General features: G+C 45.0%; 1 protein-coding gene across 1 annotated transcript in view; it reads left to right on the forward strand.

The window, feature by feature from the left end:
* The window catches only part of LOC144129404 (uncharacterized), a 198,349-nt gene extending 171,815 nt beyond the window's left edge, over positions 1-26,534 (forward strand). The window contains exons 2-3 of the mRNA XM_077663537.1: positions 22,987-23,097; positions 26,419-26,534. Coding sequence (XP_077519663.1) covers positions 22,987-23,097; positions 26,419-26,534 — 227 coding nt within the window. The remainder of the gene's footprint in view (positions 1-22,986; positions 23,098-26,418) is intronic.
* The last annotated feature ends 756 nt before the right edge of the window (positions 26,535-27,290 follow it).

A 27,290-nucleotide genomic window follows, 5' to 3' on the forward strand; every position in this document is an offset into this window, starting at 1 on the left:
CTTCCTGCTTTGAATCCTGTTAGCATTGCAGGACTATTCAGTATTTAAGAGCCAACTCCAGACCATTCTGTTCCATGAAGTAATGGTTGAAGTGAAGTTCTACCGGTGTTTTCGCGGTGGTATTAGTAACTTATCTCCAAGAAAGACATGTTAGAAGTATCTATCCGTTGCTCAAACGACGCTCGCAGTTTTCGCATTGTCCTTGACCTTTTGGGCCGGAAAAAGTCTTTACACTGTAGTGCATCGTGGCAGCGAAACTGATCTAAGTGCATTATCTTACAACTGTTGCGGATAACGCTGCAGAAAATAACATTATAGAAGAAGCAAATCTGCGTGCACAGCGTCAGAACGGTTCATGTCGACTTGCTGGTGACTTTAAGAACGAAGACTAAGATGACTTCTCCATCTGAACTGCATTGTGGTAGAAATAGTGTACTAAATTCACATCAGCCGGATCAAGACGAAAAAAAATGTAATACAGTCGAAACAGGATATTGCGTACACGAAGCATATCAGGAAATGGGTCGATATATAAAAATTACAACCGAAAATGTAACTTGCAATCTAGAAGCAAGAATGCATTCCACCCGCACTTGAGATGAGAATCTTGCAGCGGCCCGCCGGACGCCAGTGAGCTGGCATCGCACCGCTCGGTACGCGCTGGTATGTCTAATCTGCTAAGCATGGAAGGCGCAGCTGACGGTTCCTTAGAACTAGCCACTGCCTGTCGTAGGATGTCTAATCCTGTAACCAGTATAATATGAATAAAATAACCCGTCGTCAAATTATGGGACAGTTAACAACCACAAAACGCTGCAGCTTTGTGCATCCGCTTTGCATGCGGGAAGTGCAGGGTTCGATCCCCAGTGCCCTCGGGTACCCACAGGTGGTATATGGGTACAAGTTTTTTTACCAGCGTGGCGCTCAGTCTCTCACGGGTGAAATGGTTTAGTAAATTTTTCTTCGACCTAAGCTTGTGCAACAGATAAATACGTCATACCATGGCTCCCTTCAGCCAAAGCTGCTCTTACGCCGTTGAGATTCATCACCACCACCTTAAACAACGCCTTCGGCAGCGAAGCGAACAAAGCACTCCAGGCGAGGGCCACCGATAGGTTTACTGAAGTAGGCTTCACCGCAGAGCAGCGATATGTCGTGGAAAATGGGTATAAGAGATCGAAACCTACCATCAAGCACACCTCACATTCACCTCGTCGCACGGTTTCAGAGCACTAACGCTGCCAACAGGGCCCTAAGACCGCGCAACCGTCCTGTCTGTGCATGAAACCTCATGGAAGGGCGTCGCTAAGGCGCGGAGCGCATTTCGATATACTGAGCGACCGGCGAAAATTTTTGCTTATAGTGCGCCACTTTTCTATAGCTTTCACAAGAGTTTCAAGATGGTAATCTCTGTGTCTGATATAGTCAATAATTTGAAATATGCGGTTACGGCATACCTGGAATCGGATGTAGTCAGTTGCCGTGTAGCACACTCAGCATTTAAAGTGAGGTAACCACTCCTAAAATCAGTTCTCTGTAATGTACGTCCCTCCTACTTCGGTGCTCAAATCCTGGCTCTTCACCGCTAGCCCGAGGAAACGGAGGAAACAGCAACAGCTGTAGAACCGCGCCAGCCATGGGTCCAAGCGGCCAGTGGCTTCGACGAAGGGACACTAAAGGCTGGTGCACTGCTTCCACACAGGCACGCGGAGGACTGGAAGATTGCTGGGTTCCAGGGGTCGTTGAGGAATAATACCTTAATTTTCGTGATCTTGACATGGTTGCTGCGTGTCGCTTCCAGCGACGGGGCTATCTCCGCGTCACAGTGCGCCAGTCTTTAGTGAAACTAACAGACCTGCAAATCCCGCAGTTGGGATTGGACATACCACGCCAGAACTGCTGAGGTGCAGCTCAGGGCGAGGTACATAACACTCGTAAAAGACGAACACGGCATATGCCAATAGACTCAAGATTACAACCGCTTCGTCCCACTCTTCTCGAACGGGTGTCAAGGGCGTTTCGAACAGTGCTGCCAAGAGAAATACAAAGCTGGCCGTTGTCGAGGCCAATATAGCGACTCTCAGGAATGCCAAAAAGAAACTGCTTCTGAAGAAAATGTGGCGACTGGGATGACAGAGACCCGTCGTGTTTCTGGAAGAATTGGAGGAGTCTTGACGAGCGAAGCGTTACACAGTAGATGTTGACGAGAGCCTTGATTACTGCGAACACGCGAATTGTGAGTAAAAGGGCCTTGGTGAAACTCTTGTTGGAGCCAATGTTATGGATCTTCTCACGCAGCACGAACGCAAGGAATGATAAGAAAAGCACCATCCTGGACGCATGATAGCAGGTGGAAAGTGCTTTGCAATTCGCATTTTCCCCATCCAAAATTGTGTACCCGAATACTTGAATGTAGAAACAACAGAGATATCTGCAGAGCCTTGCGTGTCGGAGCGCTTCTCTAGTAACAGCAAGCGCTTCAGTCTTTTTTCTTTTTCCTTTCAAGGAGAGCCAGGTGGATGGTCATTGCTGGTCGGCGTCCCGAACAAATCTGCGGCAACGTTTCGCAAAGCAGCGTTCTCAGTAAGCTGAAGTGGCATGCAGAAGAGCAATTCGGTGTTTGGCAGCCTGAATAACACTAAGCAACTGAATCTATTGAGAACCTCAGAAAACATGGAATACCAAGCACTTCACCCCATTTAGTGGAGGCTGCAATAAGATACAAAAAGTTCATTTCAGCATCAGAACGTTGCATAAGTGCAAATACAGGGAGAGGTGTCATACTTCAAAGCTGCATCGGCCCCTTCTTTTAGTGAATTTGTAAAAACAGTAAAATAAAAACAACACCATCAGTTGTCATGCATAAGTAGTTAATGTTGCAAATAAAATTCATAGAAAACTAGCTGCTATGAGTACAAACACTTATTAGTGCCATACAAAAATTACACAATATAAAATATTCTGAATTTTTCAGCTATATAAAGCAAACTGTTACACATAAGGATAAAAATAAAGGAACCACTAAAGAAATACAAAAAGTGTTACTCGAATGGTCCGTGCAATTTCAGGCCAAAAAATGGACCGCAGTAGGTGTATTATTCGTAAATCATCTCAGTGGGCACCTATACGCCTCAAGTAATGCAGTTGTTAGTCTCTCCTTGAATATGTGCCACGACGAACAGTGTTTACAATTTCTCATGAGCTGTTCCACAGAGTGAGATCCGTAAAAACAATCGTATTTGTGCACTAACTTGTGCGGTTTGGTGGTAGTAGAAACATGTAATTGGATAACCTTGACAGGTTCCAATTAATCAGACCATCATTGTTAAATAAGACCACTGGAATTGGCTTATTGCCATGTTAGTAAATAATCGTAATGTGAGGGCATCAAACTAAAGAAATAATTGGTAAAATACAATGATCACAGAGGCATCACTGCAATGTATGCGGATGGCTGTAATGTGACTGGCTTGATTTTGGTTGTGTTTAAAAACAGTGATAAATCTGTGTGGTAGGTGTTTCCCCATAACGTGATACAATTTGATAAGTTGGTGTGAATGAATGCATAAGGCAAAATTGCCATACACTGTTCAAAAAAGTTCACGTCCGAAGAAGTGTTCTTATTCCGTACGACCATTTAAACGTTGTATTAGTATGTTCGCAAAGTTTAAAATAATGTGAACAATGACACGAAGAAGTGTACACTTATTAGTTTGCAGGAATGTAACGCTGTTCAAAAGTAATCACCAGAGCAAACGAAAAATCATTATGATACGAACACAATACCATAGCATTTGCTTTAGCTCTGTTAATCTGCGAGCTATAGCGGAGGCCCCGAATAAGGTGCAGTGAAGATGACCGCTCCACTTTACCATAAATAATTATTCTAAAAGGGCATAGTATAGTTTTAGACCAGCATAAGGCGCTCAAAGCGAACTTTATAATGCAATCATGCCATTAATAACAATTGAAATTAAAAGGGGGCAAGTTTTGATCTTTGTGGAACTGCTTTCCTAGTTCGCCTCTAGTTGGAAAGTTCACCCGAGATACACGCAACTTGTTGCGGATAGCATCACACCTAGCAAATAAAAATTCATAATTAGTTTAGTCAAACGCTTTCGTGTGGTCAATGAATACACTACGAGCATAATAACCTTGGTCAATGGCAGTTTTATTCTTGTCGGTGAAGGTATTGAAGCTAAACTAGGAGAAAAACTAGCTCGAAACCTGAACTAGTGCGTGGACAAGTTAGCAAACCTTGTTAAGTATTTCGTCAAGTTAATTTTGAGAACATTTCTCGATAGTCCTACAAAACAAAAAAGCCTGTCGATGCTCATCCGTGAAGAGTCGAACTTCAGCCGTAGGTGGTAGCATGATTTCTTAACTGACTTTGTTAGCGGTGTGCAAATAGTGCTTTTTCCAAAGTGGAGTTTTTCGAAATGCGGAACTGACACCGACGCCGCGTACCATTCATCCGCGATCAGTATACCTGGGATGGTACACCTCACAAAATTGGCAGTGGCTTAGCTCGGCTATGCCATGATGTACGTATCGAAAGCTAAGGCATAGCATGATTAGCCATGGTTAATCTTGATGGCAAGTTCAGGTGAGTCTGGTTGACTAGCTATGATGTTGTCGCTATAAAGACGACACAAATGTCGTTGCGGCGCACGCGAGCTCTCCTCTTCAATCATCGGACATGTTATCAGGCATGCGACGCAGCTGGCGAAGCGAGCGGAGGCACACGCAACGTCGAGGAACGCGGTGTGACGTCATACCAAAGGGCGGCGCCGCTAACCCGCGCAGTGTGGCATCATGCCAGTTGGCGCGGCGAGCGCGCAAAGCACAGTAAGCGTCTCACATATCTCGGTGTGCACCCGAACAGCGCCGTAAAGGAAGAGATAAAAGAGGGAGGTAAAGAAAGAGAAAACTGAAAATTGAAAGTTGCATTTTGAGGAAAGGCGCGGCGCAGCGCATTGGCGGCACAACTGTGGCTTGTTGCTACTAGTGGGGCATGCGTGGTGGTGACTAGGGAGCGAGAGAGAGAAGTGCGCTGTGTGTCATCACTGCTCCTCGCGCATGCGCAGCACGGCTCTCCAGGAATTAAAAAGTGGATGCTCATCCCTGAAGAGACGAACTTGAGCTCTAGGTGGTCACATGATTTCTTAACTGACTTTTTGGGGTGGCTAAACGGTGCTTTCTCTAATGCGAATTGAATTCGAATAGTTTGATTAAAAACAGAATACAATACGAATCGACTAGTGATTGAACTGAGTCTAATCGAAGGTTTTGGGCTAATATTCGCCACTTGCACAGACAATTTTTTCAAAACGAGCAATCGTGCGAAACACTAAAGCGCCAGAGAAGATCCTGCTGTGCGGTTCCGTTCAGTTTATTTTCCTTAAAGGCCCCCGATTTCATGGATATTACATAAGTGTTGGGTACAAGATTTGGATTAACACTAGTTCAAGTAACGTTCAAGTAATTGGTTTTTGGAGAAAGGAAAATGGCGCAGTATCGGTCTCATATATCGTTGGACACCTGAACCGCGCCGTAAGAGAAGGAATAAGGAAGGGAGTGAAAGAAAGGAAGAAGGAGGTGCCGTAGTGGAGGGCTCCGGAATAATTTCGACCACCTGGAGATCTTTACGTGGAGTGACATCGCACAGCACACGAGCGCCTTAGCCTTTTTCCTCCATAAAAACGCAGCCGCCGCGGTCGGGTTCGAACCCGAGAACTCCGGATCAGTAGTCGAGCGCCCTAACCACTGAGCCACCGCGGCGGGTGAGATCGTGCATCAAAGAAGGGTTTGCTGATATTGCCTCACCCCTGCCACGTCGTCCGCTGTTGGAGGGTATGTGTGAGCATTTGGGGTTTTAAAGCGAAAGCTTTACTGGCCACACGTTGAGCAGTTTCGCGTGATTCCTCGAGAGCCGTGCTGCGCATGCGCGAGGAGCAGTGAAGACATACGGCGCATTTCTCTGTACCGCTTCCTGGTCACAACCGCGCATGCGCCACTCGTAGCAACAAGCCACAGGCGTGCCGCCACTGCGCTGCGCCGCGCCTTTCCTCAAAATGCAACTTTCAATTTTCAGTTTTCTATTTCTTTACCTCCCTCTTTTATCCCTTCCTTTACGGCGCTGTTCGGGTGCACACCGAGATATGTGAGACGCTTACTGTGCTTTGCGCGCTCGCCGCGCCAACTGGCATGATGTCACGCTGCGCGGCTTACCGCCGCCGCCCTTTGGTATGACGTCACACCGCGTTCCTCGACGTTGGGTGTGCCTCCGCTCGCTTCGCCAGCTGCGTCGCATGCCTGATAACATGTCCGATGATTCAAAAGGAGAGCTCGCGTGCGCCGCAACGACAGTTGTGTCGTCTTTATAGCGACAACATCATAGCTAGTCAACCAGACTCACCTGAACTTGCAATCAAGATTAACCAAGGCTAATCATGCTATGCCTTAGCTTTCGATACGTACATCATGGCATAGCCGAGCTAAGCCACTGCCAAATTTGTGAGGTGTACCATCCCAGGTATACTAATCTCGGCTGAATGGTACGCGGCGTCGGTGTCAGTCCCGCATTTCGAAAAGTTGTCGAAGATAAAAATTCAGGGGCACTTTGTTGAGCTAAAGTGCTGTGGGGCGAAAGCCTTTAGCGCGGTGTTGTTGCTAGTGTCACTGATGTGTGGTTACTATGTTAATTAGGGACACAATGTTTTGTGAATCTGAAATGCTGGAGACACTGGAGGGCATTTGTGAGGCATCCATCTGATTAGACGCCTCTCTGCAAACACTCTCCAGCGTCCTAGACAAGAAATACCTATGCGTTGTCAGGAAGTAGCGTAGTCGTTAGCACGCTCAGCTGTGGAACGGAAGGACAGTTGTTCGTAACTCATCGTGCACACAGGTGTTTTTTTTGTTATGGAGTTGAAGAGTGTCACGACGGACGGACGGAGACGGCATGACCATTAAAGGCTTTCCACTTAAGAGGGCAGGGCTTATTCGAACTTCGTGCCAGTTGTTCGGAAAGTATTCGAAACGTTCACAACATACTTCATTCATTTTGAATAATAATGATTATACCATAGTAGATTCCTTCAAATAATAGCGTAGTGTGATGTTCGATTCCCTACATTTCCGAATATTCGCGCATTCTTAGATTTCCTTTATTCATCTGTCCGACCGCGCTCCTTGGAGTCTCCGCGTATTTCAAAGTCTTGTTCCGCGTCGCACGCGGGAACTTCCAGGTCCTGCCGGCCATTGCGTCTCCGTCGACGTTTCCTTCTTGCTTTGCACACTTTCAAAGCCAGAAACAAAAACCAGCGCTTGCCCGTCGTGGCGTCAGCGTCTCTCGCGTACGAACTGGCGCCTCCAGACGCAGGTGTGAAGAGGTACGAAGGTTCGGTTCTATTTCCTAAAACTGGTATATCTGTCCTCGAGCCGGGAGGCCTCCTGCAGAACGAACGTGAGATACTGAACGCAGTTACATCGGCACTTCTGTACACTGTATTACGAGGCAACACTGAGAAAAGTTTCTAGGGTACACTTATGCTCTACCTGAAGGGTATGACTCGATAGGGTTGATTGGTATTTAGCGCTTTTTGCGCCGCACTATGAGGCCATGCTTCAAATACAAAGTTTCTATTGGCAATTGACATTTGCTTTCATTACAAGGGTAACCAAATTAAGTGGACACATCTGCTTTGAATAAGCATGTTTTTTTTTTCAAGTTAAATTTTTTTAACAATGTCGTTTCGGATATGTAGAATGCTAATGTCGTCTTAAATGTTTTTTTCTGGTCCGTTGAGAGAGAATTTTTTTCTTCCTATCGAAGACAAACTTTGAGCTGCCTGCAGTGTCTTCGCAATTTATATCAAGCCAATTATAGAGAAAGACACTATGTTTGAATAAGGTTTTCTTTCATCGTGCGAGCTCTATCGCAATGAGCGGTTCAGAGGCCGTGGTAACCATAAAACACCTCACGTAGCCCGGAGGTGAGAACCCGAATGCATGCGGCCAGTCCAGCGTACGCAGCAGGCGCTTGGGACGCTGCCCACGGGCGCTCTACCCGATAATGTACGCAAATCGCAATAGCAGATAGCAGTACCGCCACTCTGTTTTCTTAGGCGATAGCCTTTAATGGCTCATACTCGCGTCCGTCCGATTTTAGCTCACGTAGCCTTGCCCGTCCGTTACCTTTTAGGTCACGTGACCTTGTCCGTCCGATACGTTTTAGGTCACGTGACCTTGCTTGTTCGTTACATTTTAGGTCACGTGACCTTGCCCGTCCCTTACATTTTAGGTCACGTGACCTTGCTTGTTTGTTACATTTTAGGTCACGTGGACTTGCTCGTCCGTTACATTTTAGGTCACGTGACCTTGTCCGCCCGATACGTTTTAGGTCACGTGACCTTGCTTGTTCGTTACATTTTAGGTCACGTGACCTTGTCCGTCCGATACGTTTTAGGTCACGTGATCTTGCTTGTTCCTAACATTTTAGGTCAGGTGGCCTTGCCCGTCCGTTACGTTTTAGGTCACTTGACCTTGTCCGCCCGATACGTTATAGGTCACGTGACCTTGCTTGTTCCTTACATTTTAGGTCACGTGGCCTTGTCCGTCCGATACGTTTTAGGTCACGTGACCTTTCTTGTTCCTTACATTTTAGGTCACGTGGCCTTGCCCGTCCGTTACGTTTTGGTGACGTGACCTTGTCCGTCCGGTACGTTTTAGGTCACGTGACCTTGTTTGTTGCTTATATTTTAGGTCACGTGGCCTTGCCAGTCCGTTACGTTTTAGGTCACGTGACCTTGCTTGTTCGTTAAATTTTAGGTCACGTGACCTTGCTTGTTCGTTACATTTTAGTCACGTAACCTTGCTTGTTCGTTACATTTTAGGTCGCGTGACCTTGTCCGTCCGATACGTTTTAGGTCACGTGACCTTGCTTGTTCGTCACATTTTATGTCACGTGGCATTGTCCGTCCGTTAGATTTTAGGTCACGTGACCGTGTCCGTCCGATATGTTTTAGGTCGCGTGAGCTTCTCCGTCCGTTACAACCTAGGTCACGTGAACTTGTCACGTGACCTAGGGACTTATCACAATCTGCCAGCTGGACAGTGAGCAAACTGCCCCCTGTGGCGAGTGGTGTGATCCGCCGCCAAACAACAAATGCTGATACACAACGTGACGTCGCCACTCAGATTCAAATCAGAGCAATGAGTTGCAAAAGGCATTCGCATTCTTGCTGTTGAGAGATATCTAAGTGCCTCCACCGAACTTTTTCTAGTTCTAAACGCCAACGTTCCAGAAAAGGAGCATTTGCCCTAAACTCAGTACCGGCGAAAGACAGAGGGTTTAGTCCTTTTTTTTGTTCACGAATGCAAAGTAGGACACGACACGAGTTGCGGTGTGGGTCTAACCGCTGCAACCAGTTGCATTGTTCGCAGGTGGTTGCACTTTTCGGCTATCGATCACTGTTTGGTAATTCGACAGTGGTTGCGATTCCCGCATTTCGGTGAAAGAAAGCTTGTAAAAGAGATGTGTGACTAGATTTCAGTGAACTTTAAAGAACCTAGGCAGGTGAAAATCTATCAAGTAGGCTACCACTATAGTGCGTCCCGTTGCCTAAAGTTCTGTACGAAGAAATTTACAAGCGGGCGAAAAAATAGCGTAAACATGGCCACTCACACAAGAAAGCATGGTTACATCAGCGGACGTTGACGTTTAGGTCATTATGTATTCCACTGGTCTATATCTGTTTAGAGCCATGTGTAGTATAGTCGCATACGACGAATTGCGTATATGAGAGTACAGAGAGAGTGAGCTCTCCACTTGCGCACACCCTTTTAGAGGCTGGATATGCTGCCAAAGTACCGGAGTAGAATTCGATCACTAGATATACGGAATGCTTACTCTTGGCTACGGAGGCGTATTCAAAGCCTAAACCCTAGTAACTTAGCGCAGTTAGCAATGAGAGGGCGCTTTTAAACGCGGCACAGGAGGTGCTGAGGTTACCAGATATACGAGACTGAAACCTCTGCTAAATTTTCAGTCCTGCTTGAAATTGGCATATTTGTAGAGGGTATTTGTTTCCGTTGGAAACGTAAAATTCCCGTATTTGTAGTCACGGCAATCTATACCCGGGGATTCGGCGGAATGCGCTGCCCATAAAAAGGAGTGCGCTAGAGGTCAGTTTATTCCCACTTCACTCCCATTAGCCTAAATAGTCTTTGGAGTGCAAAAGCCGAATTGTACGAGTTGGAGCGTACATCCCAGGGGCCGGAACAGAACAACATGATAGGATGAAAAGACGCAACACAGAACAGGAGCCACTAGAAACTGGAAAAATTTTCTTTTGGAAAACAGACGTTAAATACGTAAGGTTCGAACAGCATAACGACAAAACACGCTTAGGGAAACTTAACACAGACCGTCCATAAAGGTTGGCAACGTTGAAAGAGAGCGGCAATTTGCAGACGCAGTCACACCCTTTATTGAAAGCTGTTGCGTCGTGATGCCGTTTTATCGCGTTGCGCTGTTTAGGGTGCGGTCTCCCTCCATCAGAGTATGTACAGTGCAGGGATCCGAATTAAATCCGTTATTGTGCACCAACATTGCCTTGCTTGTTGAAAAACCTAATGCGGCTATTCTTTAGAGGCGCGCACATACGCAAATCACGCAATGGTATTCGGAAAACCTTACCGCCTGTCTGCGCATAAAAAAAACTTTTGTTGAGCCCACGGTCGTCTTGTTAGAGTGAACGTGAATGTGCAATATGTTGCATACTTGCGAACTAGTAACTTGGCACAGGCATCGCGGCGATCTGTCCCCTTTCCCGCGCTTTTTTCGTGTATACCTAATTGTGGGGGCATCACTCTCGTGTGAAGCATCACGGAGCTGGGATCCAATTCCAACTTGCGTTCCTGTGTTCTCAGCAACAATGAATGATGCTGTCTATAAACGCTGGCACGAACGATACCGTCACGCGTGCGCTTACATTGAGATGTCGTTTGGGCAGTCCATTTGGTGCACGATGCTAAGAGAGAGAAACTGCGCTAATGACAAGGACGAGACAATACTACGAAGCATAATCTTGGGTTGTCTTTGTCAATGGGCAGTTTACCTCACCTATTAGAAATCATGCTTGCGAGACTGACCTAGATAATGATTGATAGAAATAACGCCGCAGTAAGTTTCGTTTGATTTTTTGGTTTAGCTTGCGCAAAGTGCTAAGAGCTCTATTTTAATTTTTACTGCTGCTACCACCAGTTCACGGTACAAAGAACGAGTTTATACGCGAGGATCCACCAAGACGACCAGCGTATTAAAGTGACTAAAATGAATTCGGTGTGGAAGGTTTGTTATCAATGTACTCGTCTAGTCATTTAGTATCTAATATTGTCTCGTCCATGATGAGCGAGACAAGCCTTTTGACATTCCCCAAAATTTGCTCACAACAATTTTATTTTCACATGTTGTGAATTGATAGAACCTTCTTATTTTTCCGCACCTGAGTCAACAGTTCCGCCGGCGCCGGAGAGCGGTCGACCGTATACGAAAGCATGTCTTCAACGTGGTGCAGGTCTCGGCCTCGAACTCTTCGACGCCACATGCGTCGTGTTGCGTTCAGAACGCGTGTGGCCCGGCGCAGACAAACGCCTGTCTGATCACGTAAGTTTGCCTCAGTGGTCTGGTGACGTAGCGCACACTCAGCCCACGATTGGCGAAGCTCGCGCGGGTCGATTCAATGCCCCGGAGTCGAACGGGGCGCGGATAAGGCCCGGTGGCTACCAGCACACGCGCCCTCTGGTAGAGCGCCGGTGTCGTGCACGTTACGCGCGACTCTTGCGTGCTCTTTGCCACCGTCATGGTGGTGTTCAGCGTCGTTACTTAAGTGCAGCTAGGTCACCATGGGTTTTTGTTTGACTGAGGACAAATTCGAGTTGGCCTCCGTCACTTGATTACCGTACTGAGATGCAAAAGGGTACTCTCGCTGCACATCATTGTTTTATGAGCTGGGAATGGCCAGAAGTGAAACACAGGTGTCACCACCAGCGCCAATCTTCACAAGCAAACTGCAGTGAAATGAACGCATGTTTTGAGCTGGTCTCTGACTCTGGACCGCACAAATCTATATTCACTTAAACAAAGGATCACGAAGTCCATGGCATTGCTAACATGACCATGAACGCCGCGAGTTTTAAGTTGATTGGCAAAAAAATACACCATTTTCAAATCCAGATTTCTCCGAGGCGAAAGCGCCTTCCGCTGCCTAACGAGCATAAACAGAGACGCAGAAAACGATATTATTGCATCTTGCTAAGAATGAAATTTGGTGCAGTGGTCCTCAGGGCTCCTCCAAGAAAACACCTCGAGTGGCATGTACACGCAGCAAAAGAGTGTCCACTCGAGACGGGAGCTGCTGATTCCAAGCTGTGGCAATCGGCGGCCGTAACTGGCAACGGGAACAAAGCGCGTTCCATAGGTTACGCTATACGCACAACCTGCAGGATGCGGAAGACCGAAGAAATCGTGCACGCTGCTCACAAGCCGGTTAACCCTTGCGTGGTGGCTTTGTCACCCAAACTGGGTAGCACTCAGTTCTATGCTTACAGTGTGCGCATTTTGAATGCAGTTACAGAAGCTGTGCTTTTGCAGCAGGGACAACTGAATGCATTGAGAAAGGCCATATATTCGACCAGCGCATTAAATGAGGGGTGGAGATTTACTTCACTGACAGATTATACAGCCGCTATTCTGCAATGGAGGCTTGAACTTAATGTGAGCTCGCGCTTCATAGTGCGCACCACCATTACGGACAAAAACTGTACGCGGGTGGATGATTTCACAAATATATGCAAGTGATCGACGTCCCCTCAGGCATATCTGTGATTGACTTTCTATGAATAGGGTGTCACAATGCAGCAAGAGTTCAGGCTAAGAGGGAAGTAATTAAGCAGCAGCATGATCGGCCTAACCACGCCCACAACAGTACAAAGCACTCTTCCCTATCTGTCCAATTATCGCTGTCATGTGATCGGCCCACCTGATTTTGTGCCGACCCCTGCTACGCTGTCCTCTCGGAATCCACTACGTCACCCGAAAAGACCACCGGTTATCTTGGCTTCGCATCACATCCTCTGCTGAAGCCAAATTCTTCGTGGTTTCCGCTAGGATGTGTTAGATCACATTTGTTCCGTCGCCCAATGTCCCCTTTTCCTGTCTCTTAACGTTACACTTATTATTTTATTTTTCACAGCTCTCCGCATTGTCCTCAATTTAAGCTTAATCTTTTTTGTTATTCTGTACGGTTCTGCCCCATAGGTGAGTACTGGTAAGGTAAAGCTGTTATTTTGTTTTCTCTTGAGGGATATGCGTAAACAATTATTCATGATCAGAGACTATTTGCCAAATGCGCTCCACCCCTTTGTTGTTCTCATAGTTCACTCTCGTGGTCCGAATCTGCGGTCACTATCTGCTGTAAGTAGATGTATTCCCTGTCTACTTTCAACCATTCGCTGCTTATTGTAAACTCCCATTTGCTTCCGAGACTGTTGAACATTGCTCAGTGTTCTGCACGTTAATTTTGTGAACCCTTGCTTTGCTTTGAATATCTAGGTCCTCGGTCATGATTTGTAATTTGTTCCCTGAGTTATTACCTGCGCAATTTCATAAGCGAATCGCAGATTAGTAAGGTGCTCTACACTAACATTTATCGCGAACTGTTCCGCTTGTGAACACCGTGATTACATCCTATAAGCACGCGGTGAACAGGACTGGGTAGATCGTGAGTTCTTTTCTGATTGCCTTCTTCGTTAGCATTTAGCTACTTTCTCTAAGGAGGACAATGGTGACTGTGCTGTCGCTACTTGTACATACGCCTCTTCTACACCCTGTATCCGTATTGCCGGCTTGACTGCTGAGGTTTCGAATGTTTCAAATAGTTTCTCATTTTCTGTGAAGTCCATATGCGAGTTTTTTTTTTGGAATAGCAAATCCACCCACGCAGTCACCAAGTAATACGCGGAAGTTTTTATCTGCAGCAATGCATTTGATGCTGTTATGTAGTATGGATTAAAATGGTAGTTATATAAACCAATTTTATTTTCGTCGCTTTTCAAAGAAAAGTTCTGTGGACGAACTTACAATTGCTGCTGAACTTCACTTAAATTCCATGTTCCGATTAGGCTTATTTAGAAGAGAAAAAAACTTCTGATGTAGGTGTTGGTCAAACTCTGCGCATTGTTATATCACGTGATTGATGATGCGATTACTTTCTGTTGTCAGTTTGCCCGTATGCTAGTCACCCAGGTCATTCAGTTAACCTAAGTCTAAGGATACCTTGACTCTAGGAGGGATTACTGTAGAAATACTCTACAGGAAATGAAAACAAGCTTACCGGTCCGTAATTTATCATGTCGTTGACTCTCCTTTGTTAAGGATTGAGGTAATGTTAGCGTTCTTCCAAGACTGTGGTACGCTCGATAACATGAAGCATTGCGAAAAAGGTGGCGAACGATGCAGACATGGAGCATTGGTGTAGACGTAGGGTATCCGCTTCACGCGAAAAATGATCCTGGTTCCAACCTTAAGCTGCTGAAATTTTCCGCCAATGGAACATATATCCGAGTGTCTAGGGGAATATATAACTAGGCCTGGGGTGTGGTCTCATCCTAGGAACCAGAGCAGATAACATGTCCTCCCTCGACAACAGGATTTTCTGACGAGGGCCTTGTGTTGGACCACAACTTTTAATTAATAATGGCATGCCATTCCTACCCCTGATACAAAGGTTCACGGCGCAGGCTTGCTGCGATGCTGTTTATGCTCCCCCTTTTCAAGCGTGAATTCAGGTGGGGCAGTTCGCAGTGTGGTGAGGTCCAATCACGACCACGAAAGGTGGAAGATCCGTTGTTGCAGTCTGTCGGAACACGTGTAAGATACGAGGCATAAGTTGAGGCGCTGAAGGGTCGGAAGGCTCCGAGTGTAGGTTTCGAGAGTCCGCGGAGAACGATCTTCCTGCCTGGGATTCGTTCACGTCGCTCCTACCGTGCTGTGTCTCCGCGCTATGATAAAGGGCTGGTCCGTACGATGGGTCGGTACCGGCTTATATCTACAGCGCGTCTCGACATTGGTGGTGATGGAAAAGACAGGAGTACTCCGATTCAGCACCACATGCGCCGCTCTTGAACGGCCTTGGAGCAGGGAGTTTTGAGGATTGTCGCTTGGCCATTCAGAGTGGTGTCGGCACTGCTGGCTGTGGCGGCGGTATGAAGAAATCTTGCTTGGTAGATCACAGGCGGACTCGCTGCTGCACCGCCTCCCCTCGCGCAAACCGCCCAGTGCGCGCTGCCGGTGCTTCCAATCGGTGGCTGCCGCGCCTCACGGTCTCCGCTTCCGACCAGGGAGCCTCGGCACATCCTCCAGCCGCTCTGATAGGGTCGGAAGAACACAGTTTTTTTCAACGCCAGCGTCCCCGAGAAACTGCCATGTGCAGCTACAGTTGTGGTTGTTGTCCTCAAGGAGAGAAAGGCACGTATACCCAAAGCCAATGATTGGCCAAGACACAAGCTGCGACTTACGGGTGCTGGTAACACCTTCCAAAAAAGAAAAAGGAATACAGATTTCATGACTTGAGTTGAAATGTCAAACGCGGTGCGATCGGTGGCTGCAAAGGGGAACTGAGCTAAACGTGCAGAGTTTAAGACGCTTTGCCTACAGGTAAATTGTGAACTTCAGCAGCCAGAAGATGAAATACAGAAATATTTCATGATGGCAGCCATTTCGTGTCTAAAAGAAAATTTGAATGGCGGAGAGGACATTCCTGTTGCTATGCTCATGGGTAGAAGCACCAAGAGAGAGAAGAGCCCCAGCAGACAGGCATTGACAGAGCTGTCTTAACGGGTGTTCTAGCAGACGCCTCCGTAAAGAAGAGTAGCGGCGGCCGCTGTAGGCGGCGGCGGCTGTAGGGGCCCTGATGTGAACTGATCAAGACGAAATATCAATGGCCACACCCTGACTTCAGGTGGGCAAGTCAGCTACACAAACATAGGCGGGTGATTCCACAGGAGATTAAACTGCCAAAGAATCCCAATTTTTAATATCCTTGATTATTTTATACATTGTGCACAGATTATTCAGCAGGCCGACAGTGAATAATCGTTTCTGAAATTTCTAATATTTCAGGAGAAAAAGCTCTAAACGACATCGTGGCATAGACAGTTTTCACACACAGCTCAAATTTCGAAATTTGCAGTGACCTAAGAATTGGTACATGGAAGCCATGATGGATGTATTTTGTATGCTAAAGGTACTGGTCAGAAAGATTATGCCAAGCTTTTATGCACCATTTCAAAGAAGCTGCTGTTAGTGGGAAAAAGTTTTGAAAAGCACACGTCTCAAAATACGGCTATTTCTAGAATTTTATTTCTGCGCAAATATACAGAATATCTCCTCCAAATTGCACAAAAGATGAACACCGAGGTACTAAAAGAGGGCACGCATTGTTATTGCTATATAAAATAGGGAAGTGCAAGAGGCAATGGTCTGAATATTGAATTTTTGAGTATAGTAGTGTTTTTCAAAAATGAAAAGAAAAAACATTATTCCAGTTTTTCATAAAACTTTTGAAACGACTCTCTAGAAGGAGGCGAAGAATAATTCGAAATTAAATATTGCATTGCTTTGCTTGCAACAATGCTATACAATCTAATACCTTTAGCTTCATGAACATCGGCAGGAGCACATAAATGAGGGGGCGGAAGGAGCAAACACATCCTCCGCTGCTCTAAATTATTTGATAATCTCAAGAGTGAGACCTCCACCAAGACAGATCATAGCTAATTAATATTGTGGATCTATATAAGACGTAAGCAGGATTTGGTGGTGCCTCTATCGCCGAGTGCTGCTAACAATTATGGGAGTGCGGCCCTTAGAGATGCATGCAAAGAAAAGTTTTGAATGTAATTTTCTTACTGCACAGTTGATCTAGGATGACATGCGCGTCCCCTGTCATTCCACTACGGGCATACCGTGGCTAATCGTCTTTCTTAATTGGCATTTGTTTTAGGATACATTTTTGTTGCTTTTTCAGTCCCAGTTCATTTATTTTTATTGGTAATGCTGGTCGAATGCTCGATATATGCTTAATTGGTTCAAGGTATGCAAGAGCGTATAGGCATTCGCTCATCTTATTTACAATTGTCTTTAAGCTTTTGGCTACTACAGAGACTCTAAAATGTGCTAATGAGGTCGTGGATCATAAATAAAAGACGAGAGGAGCCTACAAAACACAATGTGGATTTGTAAAACGGCTCTGCAAAGCCCATATAGTAATGTTTAAAAAAAACAGTGGCTTTGAAGTTGTAGACTTCCACTTTCTTTTCTACTATATAGTCGGCCTTTCGTAAGCCAGGACAATCACACAGGTTACTGTGCGGCAGAAAAAGTATGTAGAGATCTTTTGTTTACATGCATTCCTGTGGGCCACACTCCCAGTATTTACCCGCACTCCTGTATACCATCGCCACCAAACCCTGTTTACGTCTCAGATCGGTGTTTGTGCCCGAAATGCAATTAGGTATGCTGTTTCTTGATTGAAAAGATCTCAGTCTTGGTATTTGAAGAAACTTTAGAGAACCGAAGGCGTGTTTGCTGCTTCCGCCTCCTCATTTAGGCGCCCCTGCCAATGCTCAGGAAGCTACAAGTTTGAGCTTGTATAACATTGCTGGAAACAGAATGCTGCAACGTGTTTTTTTCGTGTCCTTTTTCGCCCCCTGCTAAGGACTCGTTTCAGGAGTTAAAAAAGGACGATAGGGTATCTTTTCTTTGGATTATTTAAAAATACATTATTAAAACATTGTAGATTTAGGGCAACACTTCTTGCAGTTCCCAAAACTATATAACAATAAAAATGTGTGCACTCCTTTAGTACCTCGGTGTATATTTATTGTGGAAATTACAAAACGATATTCCTTACATTTGCGGATGAAAAAATCTTCAATATAGCGTCATTTTGATACGTGTTCTCCTGGAAACTTTTTCTAATAAGCGACAGCTTCTTCACAATGGCGCATAAAAGCCTGACCTATTCATTCTCACCTCTACCTTTAGCATAGAAAATACAACCATCATGGCTTTCATATATTCTTAGGTCATAGCAAAGTTGCAAAAGTGAGTTGTGCATGAAAGCCCTGCCTCTGCCACGATGTCGTTTCAAATTTTTTCTCCTGAAATATTAGAATTTTCACAAACAAAAATTTCCTGTTGGTCTTCTTAATAATCTGTGCACATTGTTAAAAATAATCAAGCGTCTTAAAAATTGGAAACGTTTGGGCAGAATATTCTCGCGTGGAATCACCCAGCTAAATTGGTCGGGCTGATTTGGCCATGGGAAGTCAAGGTGTGGCCATTTATGTTTCGTATTGATCAGTTCCCATCTCGGCTCCTACAGCCGCCGGGGCCTACAGCAGCCGCTACTCCCCTTTATGGAGATTGCTGCTAGAACGCCCGTTACGACAGGTCAGTCAATGTCTTTCTGCTGGGGCTGTTCTCTCTCTTGGTGCCTCTACCCTTGGGCAAAGCAACAATAATGTCCTCTCCGCCATTGAAAGTTTCCTTTCTGACATGAAACGACTCCCATCATGAAACCTTTATGGATTCCATCTTATTCCACATATAAATTTTTTCTCCTCAAATATTAGCATTTGCACAACAGGAACTTCAATGTTGGCCTACTGAGTGAAGTAAGTATAATATATAAAAAATAAAAAAAAACAAATAAATTTTGAAATATTTAGACATTTTGATCTCTAGTGGAAGCACCGAGTTATACCTGACCCGTTTGGTATCTTCGCCCCGTCCCCTTTCGTCTAGACCGGTGAATGGCGATCACACCCGACGGAGATAGTTTCTTTCGTGTCTCACACTCGCTCAGTAGGGGTTGTACACCGCGGACTCACCCTTTTGAACTCGCCAGATGAGGAGGTACGAAAGCGCGCTCGTCGGGTGACTGGCGCAGGAAGTGCACACTCTTATGTCTGCCACATATGCCTCGTCCGGCGATCTGCAAACAAATGCAGCGCGCCCGAACTCCCGGACCTCAGTCATCCTCATGCAGTGCGGGCTGCTGGATCTCAGAGCTGCCTCTACAGCCTCAAGGTTATTCAGTATGGTGGAGTCCCCATCCACACGGAAAAAAAAACATCCGGAATGCAGCTTACTCCGCCACAAAAGAAGCAGTCATACGGCAACTCACCAGGGGAGAGACAGGCCGACCAGGACGAGCTCCCCTGGCCAGAAGAGCTTGTGGACATCAGAACGAGTTTCCGCGTTCTGTCACCCTAGAAAACAGGAAAAGAACTAAGGAAACAAAGCAAAAAATTTAAAAAAATAGCGCCGCACCCTCTGGTACTTAGCCGCAACCCAACAAAGCCAGCCTCTAACCGCTTAAGATCTTTACTGCTTCGCTTCAGTTTTTTGTTTGGTTGGCCACAATTTTCTTGTTGGTGTTTTTGTTTCAGTGACGCATTTTTGTTGTATTTGCCTCTTTCACTAGAACTTTATTCTTCTTCTGGTCGTTGGCCTTAAGAACGCCAGAATAATACCTTCTGGTTCGTTTTCTCTTGCCTCCCCTTTGCTCAAAGAACGGCGCTCCTCAATGCTTGTGCCGATCGCCTTTTATTCATAGGTCAGGATGCCGGATGTTAAAAAAAAACAAGAACGGAAAAAAGAAAACCGAGACAGAGGATGCTAACTCAAATTTGGAGGAAGATAAGATACACTCAAGTTACCTCTCTATTAATTATAAAAGATTTGTCACGATTAGTGGTTTTTGTGTGGAGGCCAGTAAGAGCACCTTACGCATGCGCTTTTGCAGGTTTTTGCTCGTATTGAAATATTTATGTTGAGCCGTCCAGTTTCACGTGGCCCCTGACCGAGTGGGCCACGTGGTTGTGTTCACGGCTGCCATTCCTTTTTGTGGATTCTTATGCGCGCGCGCAATACAATAGATCCAACAAATCAAATATTGTGCCGCACCTATTGATAAAAACGGTGCAGTTTGCCAGCTCTCTGAAAAGCAGTATGCGTGCACTTCTCTGTTTCTTCGGGTATTCACGGTAAAAATGCTCACATAGGCATAATCGCCCAATAAATTATAGCGATAGACGGTTGGACAGTGATAATTGCTGGAGACAGAAATCGATGTTAATGGAACGTCTAGCCGGAAATGCCTTAACTCGACACCATGAAGTTATTTTTCAAAGCTTTGTGTGCCCGCTTTAGTGTTCTTTGCCGTGTACGGCTAGAACAAAGCCTTCTGCCGTTATCAACGCTCTGAGCTAGTGGGAGCGGAGACAGTATTTTCTAGTATACCACCGTGACATTCGTTGTGGCCTACAAATGAGCACTAGCTTTTCTGTCGGCTCTGAACAAACTGCTGTCTGGACCCCTGGTTGTCGTAGTACTAGAATACGACAACATGGCTCCTGAACACAATTGAAATGGATGCGTGGCCTTGCTTTGTGACGTCGCCTATGCCTCTGGACCGTATGCACTAGAAGCTTCCCAGCTGCGCCTGCTGATTAAACCCTAGTTACTCCATGATGCCATAATGATAATGATGCCATAAAAGTGATCAACAGAGACGTGAGTCGCACGACAAAGATAAAGTACTGAGCCGGATAATGTACTGCACTTTGAACCGGCGGAAGATGTGCAAGGTTTGTCATTTCGATGAGCAGAGTCGTGTGGGCCGGCCCAAGGCCTGTCACCACGACTAAAGGGACCGCGGGTGAAAAAGCACGAGGCAAGTGGAGCGACGTTTTTCCGGCAGGCACTCGTGTTCACGTGACGGATCAAAAGAGAGCACGACGTAGGGGACGAGAACGCATGTCCTGAAGACACGGCACTCCAAGGCTCCCGTCCGGAACGTGGTGGACTTGCCTTGATTGTAGGCAACGTGAATTGCGCCTGGAAACTGGAAATGACCGCAAACAGCGACTCGCTGTCATGACCAATTCGCTGGATCATGATGACGACGAGGGCCAGTTGACAGTGTCGAAGCGATGCTGGCAGCAGCAGCGACCACGTCGAAGGAACCGCTGCGACTGTGCGAACAGCGTACTTCCTCCGACTCGATGTTAGCCAAAGCCCTCAACTACATCGCGTTGGAAGAAGGACGTTGTGCGCAGAGTCGTCGCGGCTGTTACAAGGTGCGTGGTACTGGTCGACCGGTGCAATGAAATAATGAAGAGTGTTTTGTCAACCTGCTCTCAGTCGGATTAACAGAGCTGACAGCTCATAAACTGCAATACGGATTCTGAAGAAGGTGCACAAAGACTCTGTGCAGGCGAAGAAGAGTTGACACGCCAGTGTCCCCACACTAACAAAAAAGAGAGTGTAATCGTTGCTGCACCACAGAAGTTTAACCATTCTAAAGACGCAGCGTACCACATCCGGGATTCCACACAGGCAAGACGGTTGCCTTTTTCTCACAACGCTGTCAGCGGTCGAGCTCCTTTGCGCTGGAAAAAGGTGCTGGTCAGACACGTCTCGCAATACTCGCTCCGTCCTGTGCATTCGTCTTTCTAACGACACTTGGCGAAATCGAGGCCCCATTACCGCTGTTTGTACGACCTTCAAAAGAGTCCTTCAAATTGTGCCAAATAGAGGGGCCATTTTAGCTGACGTATCCTCAAAATTATCTCACGTCTTTAAAATACTGTCGGGCTCACCATCAATTAATGTCGACGTTCCGCATTGTCATCCTTGTTTTCCAGATTTTATGCATGGATGACACAATTTAATTATCCTGGGGCACGCTTTACAATTCTTTTAGAATGGAAAGAACCGTATTTCCAACGGAGTTATTATATCTTGTTGCGCTGCAGGATGTCACATACAAACACTGCGTCAGAACAATAAAGAAAGATTTGTTGTACATTTGAATGACTTGATAACGAAGCGCTAAGGGCTTCCAAAATCTTTCCTTGTAGAGGCCACTTCGTGATTAAGGTCTTGCGCCGTATCCCACTTATTAGAGCAAACTAAGCACGTTCGGCGCAGAATGCTTTATTTAAATTGAATCTAAAAGATGCTTCATGAAAAGAGTTGCTAATTTTCTTCCGGCAACGTCGTCCAAGGGAATGTACAACTGCAGCACACCTTATTACATCGAGGTTGGAGGCACGCTCTGTGCCACGCGCAATTTCCATTGCTTGGCGAAAGTATAATTTGCCATCCGAACCTTGTGACCGAGGTCTAGCAGAATACATTGCAGCATACTTGTGGGTGCGGTGTAGGCATAAAAATAAAAATCTATAATTAATTCAGCTAATAAAATAAAAAACAACTAAATAAACATGCAGACAACTAAACAATGTTCAACAGTCTCAGTGCAAACAGCCGTTTACGATTGGCAACGAGGTGCTGGAAGCTTCAAACACGCTTCACACTACGTTGCCGCCATATTGTCAAACACAGTAGCGCAATATTCTCCCTGGCGTTTCTTCTCCATTTCAGTTTTTTTCCTTGCAACATGTGCGGCTCAATTGTGCGCGGTGCCTGAAGAGCTGGTTTGTTTGACACAAGGACCCGGCGTGATTCCAACAGGCGAAAGCATTCATTAAAGACTATTGCCTATCTGCGCTCTGTGATGCATAGTCGGGTCAGCTGCCGCGATGTAGTATGAAAGAGCCGCAGCGCTTCTGGTGGCAGTCCAGAGCGTAACGGGCTGCCGGAAAGGTAGACGCGCCCTACCGGTCGAGCCACTGTAATATGTTCTAGTTCACTATAATGATGTCATTCTAACTGTTTCAGTGTTGCCGGTGAAATAAAATGCTGTGGCTTCGTAGACAGTACTTCTGTGCAGTAAATTTATATGATCAGGCCTGTTTGCATTATATTGTTACATATCTATGGTGATAAAAAGATGGTATGCATTTTTCAGAGGAGGACCTACATCATCCTGTTCATATTTAATGCAGGTTGCCAGCAGATGGTTTTGCTGCTTGCCCTACAAGCAGTGTCACTGCCACACTGGTCCAGGCCCTGCCCTTTTTCCGCTTTGAAAAGCTGCGAAAGCTGTGATTTCTTCAGTGAGTGCATCATTTAGAACTTTCTTATAGATTTAAGAACATATAAGATGTCATTAACACATTCAACACTTCTCTTTTGAAATGAGCAATGTTCTGATGTTTGTATGTGAAGACTTCTGCTTGCCGATTTATTGTAGAAGATGCCTTTTTGAACTGCTCATTGGACTACACAACCCAGCATTCCTGCTTCCCTTTGGTCAGAGTGACTGAAAAACTATTGTTTCTGTTGTCGCTATGTCAGCAGAATAATCATTAGAGCATGGTCCTGCATTACCAGCTTGTAACGGATGATGGAAAGTTCGCAGTAGCAGTACCAGTTGCTTATTCCCTGTAATTTTTCCAGTACTGTAATGTACTCCCATAGTACCGTGGTCTGATGGAGGATATAAACTCATAGCAGGGTGAACTAATATTGTGCACATATAGACTAAAAACTGTTTGTGTTCTGTCATTCACAGTTTATGAATATTGGATTCTGCAGCTTTTTATCCCTCTGTGATTGTGAAAGTGTTCACTTAAGATTTATAGGGACACTTACAATAAATTAAAGTTTACCTGTATAAAGCCTATGTAATTATAAACACAATGAGACCACTCTCACAAAAGTGAAGCTTTTGTAAACTAGCGATGACCAAACAACAAAATACTAGTGTTACCATGGCCGTCCGGGTTAGCAACTGTGCGTGTCTACAGTTAGTTTTTGGCAGGGATAGCAGAGGCTTTGCTACACTGTTATTCACTTGAGAACGATGGCAACCAGTCTTTGGGTGTGTATGTCAGGAGCTTGAATCGAGTATTTGGATGACGAGTTTGAATCAAGTATTAGGAAATATCAAAATTCAATTACCTCCGTCCTAAATTGGTTCAGGCTGCCATACAAACATTAATGTACCAAGAAAGAGCCAGAGAGTGTACCAAGAACATTATTTAGATTCTAATTAGCATGACTGGGTAGAAGTGAGATTTATGAATCCGTCACTGCATTCCAAATGCCCCACATATTGCGCTCTACCAGCACCAGTTTGTTGAAGAAAATTCATTCAAGCTGATCCTAGCGTGCATTATCTAAGCTAAAATTTTGACAAAAAAGATTGTGAGGTGATGTGAGTTTGACCATTTCTGAAAGGCTAAAAAACCAGGCACTGCTCAATAATAATCAAAAATCAAAATATTTAGAAAACACTGCACAAATATTCTAATGGCATGTGCACATATTCTGGTTTTTGATATGATTCAGATCCTGTATTTTTGTATGCTATAAGTAGTTTTAAGTTTAAATAAAATTTAGAAATTTACCATTTTGACATTTAAAAAAATATCAACTTCCTCTCAGAATGGCCTTCTTGCCTACCTAAATTTCTATTACCAATAAAAGTTGTTATAGCTGATTAAACTGAATGTGTCGAAGTGAAATAAAATACTGAAGTTGGAGAAAAGTGTTTCGGAGCATAAGTAAATACTTTTTTTATTTCACCTTGAGGTGGTCGAAGTCAAAATACAGATGATGGCAGGTTTAGTAGAACAAGTTATTGGCTTTAATTTCTGAAGTTTTAACTGAGGTGGTTTTTGTTCAAAGCGAGAAAAAGATTTTTAAAGTCGAGCTCTCGTGCTACAAGTTGCGTCATCTCTCAACGCTTCATCGAGTAACACAGTACCTATCATGACACATTTATGGCCACATAACCACTTCAGTTTACCCTCACTCACTGTAGTGCATGTTAAGGGCTGGAGCGAAGGCAGGTATCGCATGACATTCGGCTCAGCGAATTGGCATGAAAGACTTATCATTCGAAATGGCGTCAGCGAAGACATCTATGCATACACGCATACCTACGCGTTAATATACGCAGTACCTACGTAGTGTAGAATTTATGGAGTAGCAACCGGTGCTGGCTGACGCTACTTCACCCCCTTTCGGAGGCTACCATGAGCCATGAAGCCGCATTTATTGTGTATTTTTTTCTTTTAGTAGCATTATATAACACTACAGCAATTCTGCTCTCGTCAATGAATGGCTTTAACCAAGTGTTCAAGCAACCTTTTTTTTGTAGTGACTGAAGTGGCAGAGGTATATTGGTACACGTGAAAAAGTATTTGGACAATGCACAACATCAATTTCAACACTGGACGTCTTCTTTACCATAACAGTTGAAGAGTGCAAAGTAGTCTGTGTAAAGAAATGAATATAAAGGTTAACTGGTAATTAAGATTCTAGCTGCAAGGATAATATTCGTGTGGATGACACATAATTAAATAAAACCACTGCAAAACCTGCGTAACTCATTATTAATGATAGCGTTTTACGTGTATATCCACTGCACCCAGTCACCAATTACAAAATGAAAGCCTTTCAGCACAATTCATACGTTAGGCACGTTGTAAGCAACAAGACATATCATCTCAGACAAGACTGTCTGGAGCAGGTACGTATCAACACACATGAAGTGTCCAACCCTAAAAGCTGTCCTGCATTCGAACTCATAACACCACCTGATTTTTCTATTTATAACACAACCAACATGTCCGCATGGTAATCTCGTGGACATGCAGTACGCATTTTCTCCACTAAAGTCCTTCCGCTATATGTCTACTAGTAGTGTTTAAAAGCTACACAGTGATAACTAGTCCTTATAAAATTCTATTTATTGCCTAGTACATGCAAGTGCAGGTATGTGCTAGCAAACCAGCCAGCACAAGCAATCTGTTCAATTAGGACAACCACAGACACCTGCAATAGCTGATTAGGAGGAACAAAATCATTTACACAAAGCAAGGACACAGCTAAGGGAAGAGTGGTGTCAGCTCTGGTTTAGGCACAGCTTCATTTATTTCAAGTGTTTGGAAATTTTCTGTTTTAAAGACACTGGTGGAAAAGAGCTAACAACGAATTCTCACGTTTTTTTTCTGTTTAAACATCGCTCAGTGCGGTTTTTGGTATAATGCCATTTCAGCACAACGTGATGCGAGACGGCGAACCTTGGGCCTACTAGTGCACCTCTTCGTGTACTACAAACAGTGCACAGCCCCTAAGAGGCGCTCTAACGCAGGCTCTGCAGCAGTATTTAGCCCACAACATCTTGCAATAAGCTTCCCATCAAGAGAACACTGAAACACCAAATCCCACATTGAGACCTGCCTGTAGCAAAGGCTACACATCTGCAAGTGCACTCTTATACTGCATGTTGGAACACTGACACTGACTAGAAAAAAATTTATGCAAGACATATTATGGCATGAAATTCGCTTTTACTTGCGCTGTTTAAAGCTTACTATGAGACTCTTCACCGAGTACGTGGCTTTGACCCTTGCTTTCTTTTACAGGAAAACTATCGGCAGCTTTTGACGACCAAGAGGGGGCACTCTCAATTGGTCCAATATGGTGGAGTTACCGAGCACTAGCTTCTGGGGTCAGCCTAGGCAGCATCGCACTTCCTTGAAAATTTCTTGAAATACGCTTTTTGACGATAGTGTCAGCATTGTATGAAACAAGCAGTCTCACTTCTCGAGGGTGTGAAGGAACATCACTGTGTGCCATTTGAAAATGACCAGCGAGAGTTCGGAGCAGGAAATTTCAAACCTGCGCTTTGGAGACAATTTTAAATTTATGACATCGAGTATGAAGGCAAATCTAGAAGCACAATCTTGAGCATTTAACGTTGAAGGTAAGCAGAACCTTGTCACTGTCAATAAAACAAGCTAGAAAAGTTTTCCAGCCACTGGCCACTTGAATTTTAACTGATAAAGCTGTGTCCCTGTACACTTTTTTCACACTCATAAATTTCATCATTGACCGTGTGCTGCTTTAAAGAGGGATTTCTACTCTCGTGTATTGGTGGAAAGTGATGAAAATGAGGTTTTTTTTTTTTGTGCACTGCCTTTTCAGTGTATTAATTACATCTCTTGCACTTAGTTTGCTTGGAAGCATTGAATGGAAGGCATATAATGAATGCAAAACCATTGTGATACAATTCTTTTCAGTAAATTACATTCAATTCTTACAAGTAATTTGTCTGTCTGACTGATTCCAGAGACAATGAAGGCACAGGGCAATCAAAGTGCAAAAAAATGAGAAAGGAAAGAACTTTGTATGAAATCATTACATCAGCCTGCACCTCCCCCCCCCCACTCCACGCTTTCTGTGCTAAGAAAGCACCATATCACCAAACACGAATGCTGTATTAAGGCCTGCATTT

The sequence above is a fragment of the Amblyomma americanum genome, chromosome 1 (assembly GCF_052857255.1).
Source record: "Amblyomma americanum isolate KBUSLIRL-KWMA chromosome 1, ASM5285725v1, whole genome shotgun sequence".
Lineage (NCBI taxonomy): Eukaryota > Metazoa > Arthropoda > Arachnida > Ixodida > Ixodidae > Amblyomma > Amblyomma americanum.